The 15,755-nt window shown below is 45.4% G+C and overlaps 1 protein-coding gene across 1 annotated transcript in view; it reads left to right on the top strand.

Annotated features, from left to right (window-relative positions):
* CACNA1A (calcium voltage-gated channel subunit alpha1 A) overlaps positions 1 to 12,003 on the top strand; it is a 143,794-nt gene extending 131,791 nt beyond the window's left edge. Inside the window, exons 45-47 of the mRNA XM_044685076.1 lie at positions 6,009 to 6,195; positions 8,903 to 9,150; positions 10,542 to 12,003. Coding sequence (XP_044541011.1) covers positions 6,009 to 6,195; positions 8,903 to 9,150; positions 10,542 to 11,237 — 1,131 coding nt within the window. The 3' untranslated portion in view covers positions 11,238 to 12,003. The remainder of the gene's footprint in view (positions 1 to 6,008; positions 6,196 to 8,902; positions 9,151 to 10,541) is intronic.
* Positions 12,004 to 15,755: the final 3,752 nt, after the last annotated feature.

Below are 15,755 nucleotides of genomic sequence, written 5' to 3'. Positions count from 1 at the left end.
GCAGGTGAGCCCACAGAGGGCCCTCTCCCCCAGAGAGCTGCTGCTGCCTAAAGAGGCCTCTAATTCTGCTCTCTATCCCACCCCCAGAGGAGTGGAGTATTTTTTTCCTCTAGATTTTATACTTTCGAAAAATGTACCTTCCCTTTCTGGGGAGTATAAGTGTTCCATGGTGTAGGGAGTTGGGGTTAGGAATAAGGACCTGAATACAGAGGAATTGAAGAAAAACATGGTTTAAGTGACTGCCTATTAGCCACAGACAGCATTCTGGCTACAAGAGATGAAGCCAGGCTAGCTTGGGTGGGCAGAGGGGAAGACGTGGCAGATTCCTCAGGAGTCTGAAGAGCTTTCCCACCTACCCTAAGGCTTCCTTTTAGTCATCCAAGGCCCAGGCCTCAGGGGGCAAAGCCAATCAGGAAACCACTCAGAAATCTCTTCTCTAAGCCTCTGCCCTACATCCACCATAATATCTACAGATACATGTGTGTATGAATAGATAACATATACACATACATACTTGAGAGCTAATGCAGATGAGTTGGAGTATTAATGATAGAAAACTATTAATCCTTGAATCCAGTTTTGGAAGGGGAGGTATATAACACTGAATTCTTCTTAGTTGGTAAATGGCTTAGGTTGACTTTAAATGAGTTTGGGTCCCCACTGTCTGTGTTGGCATCTGGCCCATTGCTTGGGTGGGTGGAGAGGGTAGGGGGCAGGAAGGGGAAGAGATTCACTATTAGCAAAGAAGAGCTTACAAAGAAGAAATGATTAGTTGTTTCTGGGACTGTCTAAAAGACAAAGCCCTTGGACCTGTTCCCTTTATGACCTTCTCTAAGAAAGCTTATTCATCACACCCAGACTGATTGAGCTTCATCACTTCCCTTAAATGGGAAGAGACCTTCATTAAGCAGGAGAGGGTAGACCCTTCCCAAGGAGCCAGAGCCAGCTCCTAGATGGAGTAGAAGTAAGAACGTGAGAAAGTATCTGAAGGATAAGGGTGGTGACAACTCCCTTCATAAATCCTTCTAAACTGTCATTAACCAATAAGGTTTAAAAAAAGCCAGTGCCTATTCTGGCCAGGGGAAGGTACGCGATGGGAGATTCAGGTCGGGAGGCAAAACTCCTGGGAATGCCATTTTCAGCTTTATTGCGTATACGTAGGGGCCTTGGTCAGTGCAAACAATCCTTAGACTTCCTACCAATGAGTGCTGAGGCCTGGCAACCTACAGATTTTACCTCCAGGAGGGTGGGTGAAAATTGAGACTAAAGGTAATGCATCATCACTTTTTTAACTTGAAGAACAAAAAAGGAGGGAGAGAGCTTTTTTGAGAACATTGACAATCAGTGGAGTTGTGAATCTGAGGTAAAGGCAGTGATAGGAGAAGACTGACCTTACTCCTCTTCCTAGTCACTTTGGGAAAACAATGAATTGTTCTTGCATCTGGACTAAGAGGCAAGATTTAGTGGGCCAGTTGGATTCAACAATATAACAAATATTAAGTGCCTTCTCTGTGCAGAGCACTTAGTAGAGGGTCCAGCTCTCCCATCCTGAGGGTAAGGGTGGAATGTGATGTATGTGGGTGATGACAAACCCATTGGTTTTTTCGATGTTCAATCCAAATGGATACAGGTGAGAATATGGAAGATAAGGAGACTCACGTCTCACTCCCAGGAGTGGGTCTGTCAAAGAAAACTTGGCCTTGGAACTCCAAGGCCCAACAGACAGATGGACAGACAGTGGACAGATTCCATCAGGCTTCCGGTGCCTGCATGAGCATGTTCCTGGCCTAGGGCAGCCTCAGTATGCCCAAAGCAAGGGCCAATCCCCAGCATGGCAGAGGTTCATGTTAACTGTAATCTTCATCCTGATAAAGCTGAGAATTTGGGAGGGGCCTTGGTATGAGTGTGCATATCCATGCATGTGTGGATGTATGTGCATGTGTGTGTGTTGACTTCTAAGTGGTTGAGTCTTAAGCAGCTTTACCAACTTGTCAGCTTTCCCCCATCCATGTTGTAAGATGTGTGTGGGTAGGCGTGAGTGTGTGTGGGTGTTTGTGTGTGGGTGTGTATAGGGGAGGAGATTCTGACTCCACGGGTTGTTCACTATTTCCCAGAAGTCAGCGGTCTACTTCCCTCTCCCCTGATTCTTAGGTAGGCTCCCTTGTGACTGAGCTTTTTCCAGGGGTTAGTATGAGAAAAGGTGTTAGCAGGACCCTCCAAGTTCAGGCAAATGTCTAACACTTACAGTACTGAGGGTGTGAGATCTAAGCTTGAGTCTCATATGGCTTGGCCCTCCCAAGGCTACTGCTGGGTGGTTGGATGGACAGAGTGGTGCATGAATGAATGTCAAATGAAGGACTAGTCCATGTATTTGCATGTTTGGCTTTAGACAAGCTTCTTGTGTGGCATTTGCGTTGGAACAGTGGGTGGCTTGATAGGGGGAAAGAACCCCCAAATTCTACTAAAGGCTGCACTGTTTCCTCTGGGGGCAGAGGTTCACCAGGAAGGACCCTCTCCCCCATCTTCCTATATTCAGGGAATGAGTCTGCCGTCAGAGGAAGGGAAGGGCTTTGGGGGCCAGATTAGGGGGACCAGAGGACAGGCTGGATACCTTGTCCTACAGAAAACGGAATGCCCTAGACACACATCCACACACCCTCAATCAATAAGAAACATGAAGAACTTTGGCAGTCAGGCCCACCAGGGTCTTGCCAGCATCAGTGAGATGAGAAGGCTAGGGCCATAACACTGCAGCTTTTAGCAATGGCAAGAATGGGCTGTGGAGGCCACCTGCATAAGATGGGGAGGCAGGGTCAGGGGAATTATTGCATGAGGCAGGGTCAATGGTCAGGATGCTGGGGAACTTGCTCCAATCCCCATGTTGCTTTCATTATCTCACATTCATCAGTCATGTGCCTCCCTGTTGTCTTTCTATCTGTCTGTCTTTTTCAATCTTAACATGTCAGCAGATTGGTTTGCACCAAGCAAACCTGCCCAGCATAAAGAGTGTCAAACACTCTGAGATTAATTATCTGGAGTGGCTGCTTACTGATGACATTAATCTTTTCTGATTTTCCTTCTTCTTGCTCTCCTCACTTTTTCTCAGGTTTCTCTCTCCCCATCCTCCCTTTGCTGTCCCTCTCACTCAATGAGTGGCATTTTTACATGACTACTCTCCTCCTCCCACCAGTTCCTCCTTCTCCTTTTTTGCTTTGATATTTATTTTCTTCTTTCTGTTCTTTCTGTGTGCACCATCCTGTGGGGCTGTGACAGAGGAGAAAGGGCCGGCCTCGTGGGAATAATCTGAGTGTACGTACCTTGACTGGGGTGGGGAGGGGCACTAGAGCTCTTCCTTGCTGATCCCCAACATCCCCATCCTTTGTTGCAGGCTCACTCTGGTAGCCAGGGCCAGGCTGTCTATGCCTGCCACTCTGGCCCAGCCCAGCCCACCCCATTCTCTCTCTTCAGGCAGGGTCTCTGGAGGTTTCTTGCTGCTGAGGGATTGTGTAGCCCTATAGGAGGGGACAGCTCTGTGGCTGATACCAGGTCTGGTCCAATTCAACAAACATTACTAAGCCTTCGATGTGCAGAGGACTGAGCTTAATGCTGAGGATACAAAGATGAAAGAAGAGTCCTTGCTCTCAAGGAGCCCACTGTCTAGTAGACTGATTGACTTGCAGTGTCTCCTCTCTCAAGATGGCTTGGGCAGCTTCTCTGAGGGCCCCAGCGTTTTCCATGATGTATTCACCTCTTTCTCTTCTTGGTCCTCATAAACCTATCAACCATTCCAGATATCTAAAATCCCTAAGCTAAGATATCTGTGCTGCAGGCTGGAGGCTTCTCCATCCTCCTGGAGCCAGACTGCCAAAGCCAGGTCTACATGCACCCTTCCCCAAATGCTCCAAGTCAGGTGTCAGACACTTAAACAACTGTCCACCTCCCTATAAGCTCTCCTCCCTATTCATATGCCCATCATTCCAAGCTCTAATTAAGCTGCATACTGGCTGAACCACCTACCTTCTATCTCCTCCCCCCTCCCTCTTTCAAGGAGAGACATGCAGAATCTATTGTTCCCCCATTTGGTTTTGGCCATAGAGAGGGGCAATAGGCTGTCTCTGTAGATCCTAGACAATAAGATCTAGGGCTCCCAGCCTTCTTCCCTCTTTCTGGCACTTGGAACAATAGAGAATTCCTTGGTAACAGGAGAAGAGAAGGGACCAAAGGAGATAAAAGAAACAGGGCATCTTTTGGCAAAAAAAAAAAAACAACAAAAAAAAAACAAACAACTTTTTTCTCTGCCCAGGCCTGGATGGGAACAGGCAGTTTTTCCCTAAAAGGCACAAACTCCCCACCTTCCCTTCTCTATTCCCCCCTTAATTCTCCCACCCAAGGTCATTAGAGACCAGACAATCATCCTGTTTGCCAACTGCTTCTTGGTGAACTCAGGCTCTAGGAGACAATGAAATGGCTTGTGGCCTGGCCTCAACGGAGGCTCTCCTCATTACTTTTCACAAATATACATAGTGTATCTGTGTCTCTCACAGATGGCAGAGGAGGTGCCCCTGGAGAAGACATGAGGGATGGGAAGAAGCTTTGCCATCCTGGCCCCCGATGGGCCTGAGGCAACAGAGGAGAGCTATATACAGATGCAGGGACCTGATCTCTAAGGGCAAGATTATAAGCCTAGGTTCAGCTCAACAAGAAACTGACTGGAAAGTCAATGAGTCAGGAAGGGCAAGGAGTTTTATCCTCATTTAACAGATGATGAAAGAAGATATAAAATGTTAGAAAAGATTTGGATCTATAATCTAGAGTTCTAGACTCTTACCTCCAGGCTAGATTTTCTCCAAGGGATTTTCCTGCTTCTGGGATTCTGCCTCCTACCTGGGTCCTTGCACTGAGTCCAAGGAAAGCCAGTTGGTCATGGGGATAGCCTTTCTGGAGTCCAGGGACTAAGAGCACCTAAAACAGTTTAGCCAAATACTGAAAGAACAACTGTAGACTCTCTAAGACACTAAGTGTGATTTATGTGGACAAGTAGCCATTCTCCTGCCCTGCCAGTTTTCCGTCCCCAAACACACTAAATCGCTGACACATTATGGGCAAGACTCAATATTGAGGCTCTGGGACAGTCTGAAAAAATTCCATAAAATGGTATAGTTCAAAATTGCCACCTTCATCTCCCTCATCAGCCTGGCCTACAGTGCATTAGTGGCCCCCAGAGCTAAACTCAAACAATTCTAGTCCTCTTGGCAGGAGGAAGGGACAGGAAGGGATTCACCTTGGGCTTAAAAACAGTCTCTCTTTACGGTCATGAATGTTCATAAGCCAGAAAGGCAGTCTAGGGAAATGGAGACCAGCCTATAGCCTGGACTTTGTGGCTGAGCTCCAATCCTTTGTTCTCCCCACATGTTCCACCCCATAGTGGAATACAGAAGTTAGGAGAAAAAAAGAATTTAAGTATCACCATCATCTTTTTATAATCCCAAGGTATAGTAAAAAAAAAAATGATCTCTAGGAGTCCTGTCCCCAAGTGTTCTAGGCCTCAGTGGACTCTACCCAAGAATTGGCTAGACTTTGCAAAAGCTCTTTTCATATGGGGTATTTAAGGCTAAGGAATCCAAATATCTGTCTATGTCAGGAAGGGCAGAGAGTTCTATATGGTCTATTTTGTCCCAAATTCCCTTTCAGGCCTTCCCACTTTTCTCTCTAATGCTGCCTTCTATGGCACCACACAGTAATGGTAGCCATCACAGTAGTCCCCAAAGACCAATAATTGTGGCCATGGGGGAAAAGAAGGGGAAAGTTGTGCCCAAAAATTCCCCCCTGGGAGGCACCACTGTTATGAGAAAACTTGGGAAGGGACCAAGTCCATCTCTAAGCTGCCTTCCCTCTACTGATAGCCCAGTGGGGATGACCCCAAGACTAAGACTAGTTTGGCTGCCAACAGGACTTGATGATGGCTTCATACAGTGACCATACATTTGGGCTTGTTGTTCTACCCTCAGACCATCTCTGATGCCAGTCCCATGAAACGCTCAGCTTCCATGCTGGGCCACAAGGGCAGGCGCTTGGATGACTACTCTCTAGAAAGAGTCACCCCTGAGGAGAACCAGCGGCATCACCAGCGACGTCGTGAACGAGGCCACCGGACATCAGAACGCTCTCTGAGCCGATACACAGATGTGGACACAGGTTGAGTGTCACCTGTCCCCTCATTTCCCCTGCATTGGCCAACCATCTAGACAAGACAGTATCTTATATTATCCTTCTTTGAGGAGAAAACTTGTGAAAAATAGTGTGTTGCCCATGGTAGGCTCAATGAATCAACGTATGGGTTGGTCAGGCTATATGGCCCCTGAAGCCCCTCCAACTTTGATATTCAATGAAGTATGAAAACAGGAGCCTGGGAGTCTGGAGGAGTAAAAACACAAGCCAGGGAACAACTGGACCAACCCCTCTGGACAGTTTCTCTGCACTTCCCCTTCTGAGACTTGGATGTCTGTCAAAAATGTAAAGCCATATAAGTAGAATACCAGAATTTGGTCTGCCTTGAGCTAGTGCTGTAAAATAAACCAGGCAGGGCAGCTAGATGACTCAGTAGTTAGAGAGCCAGGCCTGGAGACAGGAGATCCTGAGTTTAAATCTAGTCTCAGACACTTCTCAGTTGTGTGACCTTGGGCAAATCATTTAACCCCATTTGTCTAGCCCTTACTACTCTTCTGCCTTGGAATCAGTATCAATTCTAAGATGAAAGGTAAAGATTTTTTTTTAAAAACTGTCCTTAGGTCACATGGTAGTGATTGCCCAAGGTCTCAAATCATTGCTGACCCCTCCCTTTGGGTAAGGAACAAACAATTTTCTGGGTACTCCCAGCATTTGGAGTCTAATGAGGGAGCCTGGACCAATCCATGTGAAATACTCATGGAACACCAGTGTTAAGCTGTGCAATTATGATGGGCTCTGGGAACTTCAAGAAGAAAGGGGCTAGTATGACCTCTAGTAGTCAAGGAAGGCTTTATTTTTTTAGCTTTACCTTCTCTCTTAGGATCAATACTAAGTACTGTTTCCAAGGTAGAAGCCCAATAAGGATTGTTAGGCAATTGGAGTTAAATTACTTGCCCAGGATCACACAGCTAGAAAGTGTCTGCAGCCAGATTGGAATCCAGGTCATCCTGACTTCAGACCTGGCACTCTTATCTACTATGCTACCTAACTGCCCCTAAGGAAGGCTTTATTATGCAGGAGGTGGTACTTAAAGGGAACTGAGGAAAGAGGATATTTCTGGCAGAAATAACAGCAAAGTTACCTGAAGCCAAATGACGCTAGCATACAGAGGATACCAAGGAAGGAGAAAGGCTATGGTACTCACACCCTTGAGGAGGTAATAGAGTGAGATGCAAGATATGTGGAAGATAGCATAAATAAATGTGTATATTCTGTGCAAATTATGTAGATGGGGGAGGGGAGAAAGAATAAATACAAAGGGAAGGAACGGTAGTCTGAGCCCAAGGTTGGGTGAGCAGTGTGAAAAAATAAGACTTTGGAGTCAAAAAGCCTGATTTCATGTCCCAAGTTCTGCCATTTCTTATCTGTGTAACTTTGGACTCTCCTTTCTGGAACTCAAAATTTCCTAGACTAGGGGATTGGGCTAAGATCTCTAAAGTCCTTTGGGGCTCCAATTCCATAATATGATCATACTTCAAGGAAGACTTCGTAGAGGAAGGAAGCTTTCATCTGGACAAATAGGGTTAGAATTTTGGGAACCTAGTAAGGATTTCATTATGCATCAAAACAAAATTTATTAATAAAATTAAATAGAATTAGTATAAATGGAGGCAGAAGGGCCTTCTGTGTTGCAGAAACTGTATAAGCAAACGCAGGGATGAATAAAATATAGATGAAAGGAATGAGTCTGGTATGGGACATATTAGGTAATGTGAAACCTGTTTTGCCACTGCATCTGTCACTTCTGTTATGTTTTTTAATAATAATACCCATGTAAGTAACCTTGGGCAAATCACTTAACCTCCTTGGAGTTCAGTTTCTTCATTTGTAAAATGAGGAGGCTGAATTAAAACATGCCAAAGGTTGGTTCCAACTCCAAAATACTATAATACTTTAGTGAGAGGTCTAATTGATGGAGAGCCTGAAGAGCAGACTGAAGAGTGCATTTGATCATCCAAGTGTCTGAAGGAGAAGCATGACAGCATAGGAAGGTCCTTTGTTGGTGTGTCAGGGTGGATGGGAGCAGAAGGAAGGACTTTACCAGAGGCAAGTGGAAGCATGAGGTAGTGGGAACTTAGAAGGTCTAGGATGGTATCCATGGAAGGAAGAGTTAGACATTGGTCAGATGTAAAAAGTAAATCAAAGGATGACTTGTAGGTTTTGAGTTAGGAAGAGAATAAGTGGAACTGATGTTGATAGAAATTAGTAAGTTGTTAGGAAAGGGAAGGCACAGTTTTAACAATGAAGTTTCAGGAAACTAGAAGCATCTGAGTGGAAATGTCCTTTAAGCATCTAGAGAGGAGGCAGACTGGGAGATGTTGTAGGGATCATCTACAGAATATGTCTTATGGAAAGGTGTGAGGGGACCCAGCTTAGGGGCTCTAAGAGGATCTGTTTGAGGTCACCAGCATGAACCTAGAAGAAAAAAGGAGGCAAGGAAGTCTGGGGAAGAAGGGAATGGTTTGTAGAAAGTCTTTTTTACAAGAAGGTTGAAGGTGGGGAACGAGAGAAATAAGTAACCTCAGGAGAATGGGTAGTGAGTAACTTTGGCAGTCTTTCCCAACCCCACCTAGATCCAAAGCCTATGGTCAAGGCAAAAGTCCTTAAGGCATCCCTGCCTCCCCTATCTCCTCCTCTCTTGTGTCATGGCTCTCTCTTCCTATCTCTGGCCCAGGCTTAGGAACAGACCTGAGCATTACCACCCAGTCTGGGGATTTGCCTTCAAAAGATCGAGACCAGGAGCGAGGAAGGCCCAAGGACCGAAAACACCATCAGCACCATCACCACCACCACCACCACCACCCATCCTCTGACAAGGAGCGCTATTCCCAGGAGCGGTCTGAGTATGGACGGCCCCGAGCCCGAGACCAACGCTGGTCTCGTTCCCCCAGTGAGGGCCGAGAGCATATGGCTCATAGGCAGGTGGGTCTGGCACATTGCCCCTCTCCCTCCGGTTCCACTTGGTCATGGAGAGCAAATAGATGTGAGGAGAAAAGATCAGGCTGGCAGCTCTAAGGGCAGGGCTGAAGAGACATCTAATTTGGGAGACTGAGTAAAACTGATCCCCCTTCATTCCCTCGATATTCCTCTATCCTCTGAGCAGTCCCATTCATAGCAGTGGGGCCTGATTTTGCCACAGCTCTCCTTCAGGACCTACCCTCTCCTATGGGTTCCTTTAGCTCTAGATTAAGCAGAATAGCACTCCAGGATGTACAGAGTAGCAGGTAGCAACAGAGAGCAAAGGGCAGAAACACATAGATAGAAATAATCACCAACAAGTAGCAAAGGTCATAAGAAGGGTAGTGATGAGTCTCCCCAAACTAACCAACCACCAGCCCAACACACAGGCAAAGGTCAAGTGACTGCCGTAGCTGTTAGAAAAAACATTCTGAGCAAGAAAGAGTAGAATGGGAAAAGGGATCAAAGCCCCACCACTAATTTGTTCTCCCCTCTGACCTCATAGCCACACATTTCCTCTCTATCTCCCCTGGGAGGAAAGAACTGTGATGGGGAAAGGCCACAGGCTGAGCCCTGAAACTGCCCTTGCCTTAGCCCTGGCAGCTGTCTTCCATGTTTCCCCATGTTCCAGGTCCTGTGAGAGCCCATAGGTAGTGGGGGTTGGAGGAGTTAACACCTACACACACACACTGAGGACGGGACATTCATTTGTTCCCCTCCAGGGATAGGCACCAGCTCTCTGAAGTGCTTCCCATATCCAGGAGGGCATTTCATCAGCAACCACAGATGTGGTGCCCTCTTTCCCTCCCCATGCCATCCCCTTCTACTGCAGCTACTTCTATTTAAGTTGTTTGAAATCCCTTTTTGGTTTTCTGGACAGTGCCTCAGCTCAGTTGGCCCTGCCTGGCCCTGGCTCATGTCCCCTGCCCGCTGCCCTGCTGTGTTTTTTTTTTTTTTTCTTTAACCCTTGGCTTCCCTTTTTTTGGTTTCAGTTATGATTTATTTCTGTCCTCTGGACTCGTGAGTAATTTTGGGAACTTTTGCTACTTTAAACCCCGAAACTTACAAAACTCCATTTCTCATTTCTCTTCTCACTGTTTTTGTGTTTGTTTTTTACTTTATCTCCCTTGTTGTCTCTTATTTTCTCCTCCCTGTGGCTGTTGCTTTCCTCCTTTTTTCCATTAAAATGTTGTTTTTTTTCCTTCCCCTCCCTTCTCTGTTTTCTGTTGGGTTTTATTTTCTGTTGTTTCCTTTGCCTCCTTCTCTCCGTCTTGTCCTCTGTTTCCTCCTGTCTCTTCTTGGTTGATTTTGTTGTATATTTTTTTTTGATTTCCTTTGTTTCAATTTTCGTGTAGGGCAGTAGTTCCGTAAGTGGAAGCCCAGTCCCCTCAACATCTGGTACCAGCACACCGCGGCGTGGACGCCGCCAGCTCCCCCAGACCCCCTCCACCCCCAGGCCACATGTGTCCTATTCCCCAGTGATCCGTAAGGCTGGCAGCGCAGGTCCCCAGCCGCCGCAGCCGCCACAGTCAGTGCGCCCCTGCAGATCCTCCACTCCTGGACCACGGAGGTACCAGGCCCCCTCTGCTGAGCACCAGGTGGGGGAACGGCCCTCCGGAGGGGGCCACGGCAGTAGCCGCTCACCAGGAATGGAGCGGCATGCCACTGCCCCACCAAGAAATGAGTCCCCGAGGGCTTACCGCCATGCCGGGTCCCGGTGGCCAGCACCTAGCCCCCATACCTCAGAGGGGCACTCGGGACCCAGGCATCACGGCGGCTACTATCAGAGCTCAGACTACGACGCCGACGGCCCAGGGAGCGAAGAGGCAGCCTTCACTTACGATACCCCGCCACATGCCTCCTCTGGTACCGGGCGGTCGCCCAGGACTTCCCGGGCAGGAGGCCCAGCCTCAGTCTCGCCCTCCAGACACGGACGGCGATTACCAAATGGCTACTATCCTACCCACGGACTGGCCAGGCATCGAGGGCAAGGCCCCCGGAAAGGACTGCACGAACCCTATAGTGAGACTGACGATGATGACTGGTGCTAAGTCCTGATGTGTGTGCGCCTCACACACACACTCACACTCACACACAGACACACCCCAAACTCCCCTCATTCACACATGACCTACTATACCTGGAAGACAAAATTACAATAACTGTCATGAAAAATGAGGAAAAAAATTTTTTTAATTTCAAACCCTTATGAAATTTGCCTAGCAGGGATAGGCAAGGGGAGGGGCAAGTTGGGAAGGGAAGCTGGAAAATAACCAGATGGTGAAAGAAAACTAAGGACTACCGATTTTCATAAAAGAGAAGAAAGAAAAAAAACTTTCTTGAGGAGAGCAGTAACAAGGGGTAGAACAAGGATCTGGAACATGTCTGTCCTTTCCAGACAGAGTTAGGGTAAACCCTGAGAAAAAGGGCAAAAACTTTGAAGTCTGGGGACCTGCTGAATCATGCCACAGCAGGCACTTTTCCTTAGAGCCCTTCAAGAAGACAAACCACATAGCTAAAGGGGTTTGAATTTGTTCAGCAACTTTGGAGAACTTTGGGGAAAAGGAAAAAGAGGGAAAAAACATTTTTAAAAAGCAAAATGGGAAGAAAAAAGAAAACCTCTATTGATGAGTTTTATCATCTCAACTAAACTTTTCCTTTCCCTAATGAATGAGAAGAAGAGCTAGTGCCCATTCTCCTGGCAGAAGAGGGACCTGATGCAATATAAATGCACACAGCACACCCCCCAACCCCGATGCAGACCTTCCTCTACATTGAGACAGACCTGCACTCTGACACACACACACACACACACACACACACACACACACACACACACACAGAGGAGTGCTTGCTGGTTATACCAAACCCTATTAATACTGCCTGCAGAAATAAATTTTAAAAAATAAACTAAATTTTAAAAAGGACAAAAAAAAGATTGAGAAAAGCAGCATTTTTTCTGACATTTGGTCCTGCTTGAAACAACAAAAAAACAAAACCACCAATTCCTTTGCTTCTTTTTTCCTTTTTCCTACTTTGTTTGAAAACTGTGGGCTTGGGACTGTGAATTATTGCATGAAATTCAAAAGAAAACAAAAAATAAAAAAAACAAAAAACAAAACAAAACAAAAGGGTTTTTGGGTTGCCATGTTCTTAGTCCTCCTCTTGGTAAGTAAGGTTCATAACCACAAGCAAGCTTTTTCCATAGACAACAAAGAAGGCAGTATTTTTCTCTTTTTTTCCCCAAGGAAGTACAAGTAATGACCAATGATGAATCCAAAAGATCCTGAACCAGGAAGGGAGGGATGAGGGGGAGGTGAGCAAGATGAGGGACCCCCCCCCAGCCAAGAGAAACTGGAATAATCTTTGCCTTCCCTAACTGGATCACTTTGGAAAGCCAACTGGAACTGATTTTTTGAGCTAGAACTCAAAGCAGATGACCCACCCACCTCCTGTCCCCTTGAACCTTTATAGTGGGGAATCTCACCCGGCTTCTGCATGCTAGTGATGAAAGATTCTGTCTATCAGCTGCTCTCTTTGGGGCTCCAAGTAGTGATAATACTTGACTGGCTCAGAGCAGCCTGGGAAACTGTAGGCCCTGGATGCCAAGAGACAGGAAAAGCTGAGGCTACTGGTCTATTGTAAAACACTCTCTTGTGAGGTTTCACCAAGAAGTTATCTGTGACATCTTTTTTGTTGCCCTATGCAAGCTCTCTGTGGAATGGGCTAGCCTGCCCTGGCCAGGTTGGCTTTGGCAGGCTTAATGAGTTTTATTTCATTTGTTTCTTCTGGTGCCAAGTTGGAGCCAAAAAGATTATATTGTGGGAACACAGACTAAACCCTGTTAGAAACAATGAGCTGTCTGACACAGCTTTCTGCTTTTAGGCAGAACACCTTTCTTTCTGAGCCCCTTGAGATTGGGGTCCAAGGCCAATTAAGTATCAACATATGTTGAATTTCGGAGGCTCTAAGGGGAGAAGAATAAGCTGCTCCCAGTTCTCAATGAACTATTCTTTGGATTCTCTGAAAGCTGAGAGAGCTCTTTGATCATCCGAGTTCCTCAAGCCTCAAGAACTTGATTGTCTTCAATTTCCCACACCAACTATTTAGGTGGATCCTATATCTCTCTTTCCATGGTTCTCTACTCCATCTAAGATTCCTTTGATTAAGATCTTAAGGAGGAGGCTAGATCAACCAGATTCCAGTTCTATCCCTGTACCATATGAAGGCCAGGTAGTGAGCACAAACTAGACACAAGTAATATGGAGAGACGGGTTCTAGCTTAGTATATTCTTCTGAATTTCAGCCTAACCCTTCATGGTTCCTGTGTAGAGATTATTGAGCTCCTAAAGCTGAAGTTGGGCACTTTCAGATTGAGTTTAGGATTCACAAGTTACTGAGGAAATATGCCTTTGGAAGTTACTACTAATGCCCAGGTCCTTTTGCCAGGATGTTTGCCCGGCTAAACCAATGCGGTTCAAGTTAAATCATTACACATAGAGTGACTGCAGAGTAATCCCAGGACATGACTGGTGGCAGGTATGCAATGAATGAAAGCACCTCAGAATTGGAAGGAGCCTGGGAAAACATCTAGTCTAATCCATTCTAGAAGTAAGAATTCCCTTCTCCTCACAATATCCTCAACAAGTGGGCATTCAGCCATCGTTTAAAGATCACACTATTTCCCAAAGTAGCTAATTCTTCTTTTTGGTTAGCTCAAGTGGTCAAGAACGTTGTGTTTTTTGTTGGGTTTTGGAGGGTTTTCCCCCTTAAACTAAGCCTAAATCCACCTCTTTGAAACTTCCAAGCATTAATTCTAGTTTTGCCTTCCAGGGCTTAGAAGAATAAATCTAATCTTTTTTTCCATATAACCCTTCAAATACTTGAGAACATTCATTGTGTCTGGTTGTTTGTTTTTTTTTCTGGGCAGCTAGGTGATGCCGTGGATAGAGCACTGGGCTTTGAATCAGGAAAGGCTCATCTTCATGAGTTGAAATACAGCCATAAGACACTTATTAGTGGTATGACTCTGGGCAAGTTACTTGACCCTGTTTGCCTCAGTTCCTCATCTGTAAAATGAGCTAGAGAAGGAAATGACAAACCACTTAACTATCTTTGCCAAGAAAATCTCAAATGGGGTCACAAAGAGTAGGTCACAACTGTGACAACTCAACACAAAAACAACATTTTGTCAGGGCAGCTAGGTGGCATAGTGAATAGAGTGCCAGACCTAGAATCAGGAGGACTTAGATTCAAATTTGGCCTCAGACACATTCTACTTGTGTGATCCTGAGCAAGTCACTTAACCCCAATTATAAGACAAAAGGTAAGGGTTTTAAAAAAAGTTGTGTCTACCTTTCCTCTCCTTTTTGTCTACCCCTAACCCTTTTTGTTCTTTGAGCTAAGCAATCCTAGTTTCTTCAACCAGTTTTTATATGGCATGATTGGGAAGCCCTTTATCATCCCAGCTGCTTTCTGAATGCTCAGTGTTTCTCCTAAAATATGGCATCCAAATGTGATATGACATGACAAAGTACAAACAGAATGTTCATTTGCTTTTTTGACTGTCATATTAACTCATATGACTTGGAAGACCACTAAAATTCCCAATTTTTAGATAAACTATGATCTAATCAGACCTCTTTTATCATGTACCTTCAAAATGGGTTTTTAATCTACATGGAAGACTTTACATTTAATGCCTCTTTAATTTTTATCTTATTAGAGACTGGGCTGTCAAGACCTTGATCCCATTCTGCACAGTCACTATCTCACCAATTGCGTGTCATCTACAAATATGATAAATGCCATCTATGCCTTCATCCAAATCACTTTTTAAAATATTGAATAGCATTAGACAAGGGAGCACTTGGCTGGAGATCACCCTCCAAGCTAACATCAAACTCTTTATGACAGGGGCAGCTAGGCAGCTCAGTGGATAGAGAGCCAGGCCAGGAGACAGGAGGTCTTGGGTTCGAATCTAGCTTCAGATTGTGTGACACTGGGCAAGTCAGTTAATCCTAATTGCCTACCCCTTACCATTCTTCTGCCTTAGAACCAATATTTAATATTGATTCTAAAAGAGAAGGTAAGGGTTTTTAAAAAAATCTTTCTGACCACTCCTTGGGTCCAGTTATTTAAGCAGTTCTTAAACCACTTAACTGTACTATCATCTAAGCCCACAGCTGCTCACCATCTTCTCCATAAAAATAGCATTAAAAAATTTTATGGAAATAAAGCTTTCTTCCTGAGAACTAGAGAATCTAGGCAAGTCTCACATATTGGCCCTCCTGCCTGCATGTTCCACAACTCTAACACTCACTCACTCTCACTCTCTCTCTCATATCTGTGCATGTTTGTCTTTGTGTCTCTGTCTCTGTCTCTCTCCTCTGTACTTGTTTTTGAAACTCTGAATACTTTACCCATGCTTATATGGCTTTTATTGAAGTGGAAAAATACAACTTTAGATACTTCTTGTCCACCCCTTATCATCAGAAATGTGGAGACTATAGTCATTCACTCCACAAGACCCCAAAGGGCAGCAACTGTAAGAAACAAGATGTCTTTGT

Source organism: Gracilinanus agilis, chromosome 1 (assembly GCF_016433145.1).
Source record: "Gracilinanus agilis isolate LMUSP501 chromosome 1, AgileGrace, whole genome shotgun sequence".
Taxonomy (NCBI): domain Eukaryota; kingdom Metazoa; phylum Chordata; class Mammalia; order Didelphimorphia; family Didelphidae; genus Gracilinanus; species Gracilinanus agilis.
The sequence above is the reverse complement of the archived record's forward strand: the minus strand, read 5'-3'. Positions and strand labels throughout refer to the sequence as shown.